This window comes from Stomoxys calcitrans, chromosome 5 (assembly GCF_963082655.1).
Source record: "Stomoxys calcitrans chromosome 5, idStoCalc2.1, whole genome shotgun sequence".
In the NCBI taxonomy this organism is placed as follows: Eukaryota; Metazoa; Arthropoda; class Insecta; order Diptera; family Muscidae; genus Stomoxys; species Stomoxys calcitrans.
Genome location: NC_081556.1, coordinates 100,817,951 through 100,825,385, shown reverse-complemented (window position 1 = coordinate 100,825,385; position 7,435 = coordinate 100,817,951). Strand labels below are relative to the sequence as shown.

The 7,435-nt window shown below is 42.3% G+C and overlaps 1 protein-coding gene across 1 annotated transcript; it reads right to left on the bottom strand.

The window, feature by feature from the left end:
- Positions 1-2,549: 2,549 nt before the first annotated feature.
- Positions 2,550-7,435, bottom strand: LOC106091531 (putative inorganic phosphate cotransporter). The gene is made up of 4 exons (XM_013258075.2): positions 7,372-7,435; positions 6,989-7,125; positions 2,833-3,906; positions 2,550-2,768 (listed from the first exon to the last, which is right to left on the bottom strand). Exons 1-4 carry the CDS (start codon positions 7,391-7,393, stop codon positions 2,550-2,552), a joined length of 1,452 nt encoding a protein of 483 aa, XP_013113529.2. The 5' UTR covers positions 7,394-7,435.

The window sequence follows — 7,435 nt, the reverse complement described above, 5'->3', positions numbered from 1 at the left end:
CCCAAACAACACATGGCCCCAAAACAGGTTATCAAATTCCTTTTCTAATCTTAAATACCTTTCATTTGAGCCACATATTGGAATGGTCGAAAACTTTTTTCCCTTTGGGGGTGTTTTGGGAAAGGGGTGATGCCTTAAATACATGGTCCTACATTTGGATATCAAATTCGTATTCAACTCCCGCATACCTTTATTTGAGCCCCATATTGCGATGGTCAGTAAAAAATTGCTGTTTGTGGGGTATTTTGGGAAGGGGGTAGACCCCCAGAAAATTGGTCCCGAAAGTGGGTATCAATTCTTGCTCTACCCCCCCAATACCTTTCATTTAAGCTCCACATTGACATGGTTGGTAAATATGGCCGATTTAGGGGTGTTTTGGGTTGGTCCCCCAATCACTAAGCCGGGAAACTATATCAGCAACGTGCTCTATTCTCATATATCTATATGTCATTTATTTGAATCCCATATTGCCATTGGCCCCAAAATTGGATATCAAATTCGTTTTCTAATCTCATTTTAACTCCTTATTGCAAAAGTCATCAAATATGTCCGGTTTGGGGTATTGGCCCTAAAACCTATGGGTCTCTTTAAGACCCAAATTGTCTTGGTGAGCAAATAAGTCCTATTTGGGATGTCCCCTAGACAATTGGCCCCTTATGTTGATATCAAATACGTGGTCTACTCCCACAAAACCTTTAATTTGAGCCCCATATTTCCATAGTCGGCAAAAATGACCGGCTTGGGGGGTGTTTTGGGGGATTGGGCGGCCACTCAGTGACTTGGCTTTGGAAATATATATCGGATTCGTGTTCTACTCTAAAAACCCTCTTATTTGAGCCTCATATTGCAGAAGCCAGAAAATATTTACCATTTGGGTTGTGTTATGGGGGTGGCATGGCCCCATAGACACTTTTCCCGAATATTGATATCAAATTCGTGCTTTACTTTCAAAAACCTTTCATTTGAGCCCCATATTGCTATGGTCGTAAATTTGTCCCATTTGGAGGATGTTTTTGGTGAGAGGCGGCCCCCAAACACTTGTTCCCATATTTGGATATCAGATTCGAGATCTACACTCAAATACCTTTTATTTAAGCCCCATATTCCCATGGTTAGTAAATAAGTCCTGTTTCGGTGGGGGGGGGGGGGGGGGGTGTTTTGGGAAAGGGGTAGACCAGAAAAGTGGTCCCACATTTGGATATCAGATTCGTATTCTACTTGCAAATACCTTTCATTTGAGTCCCATATTGCCATGGTAGATAAATATGTCCGATTTATGGGTGTTTTGGTGCTTGGGGTGGTCCCCCTAGCACTTGGTCCGACAATTGGATATCAGAAACCATTTATTTGAGCCTCATATTGCAATGGTCAGAAAAATAATCCTATTTGGGTGGTGTTGTGGGGGTGGGGTGGCCACATAGACACTTTTCCCAAACATTGATATCAAATTCGTGCTTTACTCCCAAAGACCTTTCATTTGAGCCCCATATTGCTATGGTCGTAAATTTGTCTCCTTTGGGGGATGTTTTTGGGGAGAAGCGGCCCCCACAAAAACTTGGTCCTATGTTTTCACATTAAAATTCTACACTCAAATACCTTTTATTTAAGCCCCATATTGCCATGGTCAATAAATAAGTCCTGTTGGGGGGATGTTTTGGGGAAGGGTGGACCCCCAGAAACGTGGTCCCACATTCGTGTTCTACTCTCAAATAGCTTTCATTTGAGTCCCATATGGCCATGGTCGGTAAATATGTCCGATTTAGGGTTGTTTTGGGGGGTTGGGGTGGTCCCCCTAACACTTGGTCCGACAATTGGATATCAGATACGTTTTCTTATCCTAAATACCTTTCATTTGAATCCCATATTGTCGTGATTGGTGTATATATATATTTGTTAGGTTTTAGGGTGGGGCGCTCACCCTAGGTACTTCATCCGAAATTTTGATACCAAATTTTTGTTTGTAGGTTACTATAAGAGTCGCTTAAATTAAATCGCATCACACATCTCCGAGATCTGGCGTTTCTGAATATTATGGTAAGGGGGAGGGTCCGCTCCCCCTTCAGATATCAAAAAATGTATTGGGTTGCCCAAAAAGTAATTGCGGATTTTTCAAATAGTCGGTGTTGACAAATTTTTTCACAGCTTGTGACTCTGTAATTGCATTCTTTCTTCTGTCAGTTATGAGCTGTTACTTTTAGCTTGCTTTAGAAAAAAAGTGTAAAAAAGTATATTTAATTAAAGTTCATTCAAAGTTTTATTAAAAATGCATTTACTTTCTTTTAAAAAATCCGCAATTACTTTTTGGGCAACCCATAGTACCCGATTTTCATCACGGGATCATTATGCACCATCAGTGAAAAATTTCAAGAAAATCGGTTCAGCAGTTTCTGAGTCTATAAGGAACACACAAACAAACTCAAATAGATTTTTTATATATTTTAGAATAGAAGATATAACGCCAAATACAATTCATTTGATGTTTAACCTATACGAGTAAAATTATATTTAAATAAAAAATATAACAAACTTTACACTCCCTATATACAATGCTACTTGGTTAAGGTGAAAGAACCCCTTCTGCGATAAAAACTCTTTGTTTGCACATAGGACTTGGAGGGTTTGGGGTTTTCAGCATCTTTTCGTTCCAAAAAGTCAGCAGCATCCCAGGGTTGCGTTGCCGAGGTGCCACATGTGATGTAAAATAAATTGGAGAAGAAAAATACAGCCGCAGCAATTATGAAGACAATTTGCCATTGGGAACGGTTGTGCTATACAACAAAAAAAGAAAAACTCATAAAACAACTTTCTCACCCACTATTCTTGCCAACTTACCACATCGGTGACCACTGCCCCCACCACTAGCGGTGTTATCAGAGGCATAAAATTGGCCGCCGTATTAACAATGCCCATCAGCATTCCCGCATGATTGGCCGACAGATCAATGGTGTTCAAACAGCTGCCTATGGTTGCGCCACTATTAACTCCACCACAAACCGCCATAATCACCAAGGTCCAGGTTTTTTGGGACTCTTCCAGAAAGCCTATAGCTATCAAGCCCAGCGCTGGTATCCAATATGCTATGGTGTTAATAGTTCTGCGAATATTCCACAAGGACATGATTTTTTTGCTCTGCAAAATATTTGCCACAAACACAAAGATATAGGAAAAGCCAAACATCACCAGAAATGGAAGAGCCGTAAACAAAGCATTCGATTTGATTTTCATATTCAAAACACCATTCATGTACAGGGGAAGCTGAATCTGCAATATGGAAAGGCCCCAGGATTCAGCGCAGCGTGCCACCACAAAAGCATTGAAGGGCAGCGACAAGAATATCGCCTTCCATGGTGTGGGAATACGTTTCTTGTGGAAATCCTCCGATCGCTCCATAGACGATTCGATGTAATGCTTTTCTGCTTGTGAGGCAAAGCGGGACTTGGTAACATTATCAGCAGCAAATATGAACCACAGCAAGCACCACAAAAAACACAAACCGCCTGAGACATATGATATGCCAGGCCAACCCATGGGCCCTTCGGCAATGAGGCCGCTTATACCCAGCGATAAGACATTGCCACAATCAATGCCTGTCAAACTTAAAGCCCCCAAGAGGGTACGCTCCGGTACGGGAGACCATTTGGCCAAATGTCCATGTATAGAGGGGAAGAGAATGCCTTGGAATAAACCTTGTAGGGCTCGAATGACACAAAACGCCTTCCAGCCACCCCAGCTGACACACCATGGAGTTATGGCGCTCAACACCGCTGTAGAGAAGGTACCCCAGCCAAGAGTTAATGTTGCACCGAAACGTTTGCATAATGCCCCTCCCAAGAACTGAGTCAGCACGTAGCCCCAAAAGAAACTGGAGAGGACATAGGATACTTCTTTTTCGTTCCAATTGTATTCCTGAAATTCAAAAAAGGAAGAGGTTTAAAGGGAATTTTTGTGCATATCAAGACATCGGTACACAAAAATGCAAATTTTGGCCATGAACATTCCACTAAGGTACGGAGGCAAACTTCTCACATATCAATGAATGCAGTCCGATTCAAGTTTTAAGCTCAATGATAAGGGGCCTCCTTTTTATAGTCGAGTCCGAACGGCGTGCCGCAGTGCGACACCTCTTTGGAGAGAAGTTTTACATGGCATAGTACCTCACAAATGTTGCCAGCATTAGGAGGGGAAAACCACCGCTGAAAATTTTTTTTCTGATGGTCACGCCTGGATTCGAACCCAGACGTTCAGCGTCATTGGCGGACATGCTAACCTCTGCGTTACGGTGGCCTTCATCGGTACATCGGTACGCAGTTCTTGCAAAATATTCATTAGCCAGCACATGGTGAGTGGAAATGAAGCATTCCTTTGCCCAATCTGCCACTCTTTTTAGTCGCTCTACCATGGTATGGGGATACACCAATTTCGTCATTTCGTTTGTCACACATCGAAATATTGATCTTAGATCCCACATAGCCTATATTCTTGATCATCTTGGCATTGCAAGTCGATTTAGCCATGTCCATCCGTCTGTCTGTCTGTAAAGCTAGACGCTCAAATACTTTTAATTAGTGTAGGTCGGTTGAATTTGAAAATGGACCATATCGGTCCATGTTTTGATTCCATAGCATCAGTGTAGAGATTCCGTCGGGGCCCAACGCCTCGGATGCTTTGGAGCCACGGATGACATTCGTAACTTCGCCCACGGTAAATTGTGATGGTTGTCCTTGGGCTCCGAGACAACGACCTGCTTCTTACTTGCTATCATGATTCGGATCACCACATAGGATTTCACCGTCTTACTGACTATTTCGCTGTTCCACAGTGTTACATGCGCGTTCGTCGCCCAGGCCCATTCGTTCAAAAGTTCTAGATTTTTTTCAAGATTTTCGATTTGGCAACAATGTGCTGACTGTTCACACAAATTGTAACAGGCAGAGAGGGCCACCACTTCTGACTCAGGGTCACCCAAGGCCCTGAGGATCATTAAAACTTCAGCCTGTTAAACACTGCACCCATCCAGAAGTCTATGTGACTCGCCTATTCCTGGGAATACAACAAAAACCCTTGGTCCGGTGCCCTCACTCAGTTTAAACACTTCCGTATAAACAGAGGGAAGCAAGAAGGGCCGTTGCCCCCAGCTCATTGCTCCCTCCCCGGGAAGACTCGCTCCAGATAGTCATCGAAGAAAGAGTCACCTCGAAGAAAGTCGTCCCACGGCAGCAGGGACTGTTTCACTGTTCCACAGTGTTACACAGTGCGTTCGTCGCCCAGGCCCTTAACTCGGACTGCGTTAACCCGAAAGGCTTCGGGTTAACCAAGTTTATTGAAATCAGTCCTCAGGCCTTCACCGCCAAACCGTCTGCCCTTTCTTTCCTCCTCCCTTCGTTATGGCACGGCACCCCAACTATGCGGATTTGCAAGAGAAGGCGTTAATCTCCTTCTTACATTCCAAGATTGTTCTTGATCTTACCGTCCTGGTTGTTATTGCCCTTATGGTCATTTTACTGTCCGTAAAGATGTTCACACTCGACGACCTCGCGTTAACACCGCACCACCTCATGCAGTCCGTGATCTTCCGGATCTGCGTCTGCAGAACCGTATTATGGTCAGGTAGTCTAAAACACTCTGCGCTCTAGCTTTGATCCATCCATCTTACATTATCTGAAATTTGGCATAGATACGTCTATTTAATGCACGTTGGTTAAGTTTTAGAACGGGCCAAATCGGACAATATTTGGATGTAGCTGCTATATAGACCGATCTGCCGATAAAGAGTCTAAAGCCCATAAATGCTTTATTTTTTAACCGATTTCGCTGAAAAACAATTAAGTAGGTAAAGTTCGAAGATGGGCTATATCGGACTATATCTTGATATAGCCCCCATATAGACCGATCCGTCGATTTAAAGTCTTAGGCCCATAAAAGCCACATGTATTATCCGATTTTGCTGAAATTTGGGACAGTGAGTTGTGTTAGGCCACTCAACATCCTTCTACAATTTGACCCAGATCGGTTTAGATTTGGATTTAGCTGTTATATAGACCGATCTCTCGTTTTAAGGTTTTGGGCCCATAAAGGAAGCATTTATTGACCGATTTCGCAGAAATTTGTGACAGTGAGTTGTGTAAGGCCACCCGACATCCTTCTACAATTTGACCCAGATCGGTCCAGATTTGGATATAGCTGCCATATAGACCGAACTCTCGATTTAACGTTTTGGGCCAATAAAAGGTGTATTTATTGTCCGATGTCGACGAAATTTGGGACAGTGAGTTCAGTTAGGTTCTTCGACAACTTTCTGCAATTTGGCTCAGATCGGTCCAGATTTCATATAGACCGATCTCTCGATGTAAGGTCTTAGGCCCATAAAAGGCGCATTTATTGTCCGATGTCGCTGAAATTTAGGACAGTGAGTTGCGTTAGGCCACTCGCCATCTCTTTACAATATTGCGCAGATCGGTCCAGATTTGGATATAGCTGTCATATAGACCGATCTCTCGTTTTAAGGTTTTTGGCGCCATAAAAGGCGCATTTATTGTCCGATTTCACCGAAATTTGGGACAGTGAGTTGTATTAGGTCACTCGACGTCCTTCTACAATCTGACCCAGATCGGTTCAGATTTGGATATAGCTGTCATATAGACCGATATCTCGTTTTAAGGTCTTGGGCCCATAAAAGGCGCATTTATTGTCCGATTTCGCCGAAATTTGGGACGGTGAGTTGCGTTAGGTTCTTCGACAACTTTCTGCAATTTGGTTCAGATCGGTCCAGATTTGGATATAGCTGTCATATAATCTGATCTCTCGATTTAAGTTCTTAGACCCATAAAAGTCGCATTTCGGCCAAATTTGACACAGTGACTTATGTTAGGCTTTTTGATAAAGCTGCCATGGGGGCAAAAATGATGCATTTTTTCATTTCCGAGGTGGTGGGTATCCAAAGTTCGTCCCGGCCGAACTTAGCACGCTTTTACTTTTTCTTTTTACTTACCGGAAAATCTGGATTTGTTGTTTCTGCATGTGTCATTGCCACCACTGCTACTCCTATATTAAGTCGGCTAATATAAATCACAACGATATTTGAAAATATCAAAAAGGCTTGCATGTGACGCATACCAAATTTTGGGCCTAAAAATTTTGAAAAAAAAAGAAAATAAAGCTTTTATCAAGTGGCATATCATAACAAAAGTGCTCTTCAAAACACATTTTAATTGATTGCCTTAGACACAGAGTACTAAAAATATGTTCTACTAATTTATACAATTTTTTGTGCATGCTTTTCTGAACTTTTATTAACAAGATGTGTGTCTATTTCAATTAATTTAATGTGTCAAAATCTATTACAATCCAAGTTTTTTTTTGCGCAGCACTAACCTTTATTTTCTTCCACGGCCATTTTTATATGTTTCTCTGAATTTCGATAAATTAAATTAATTTG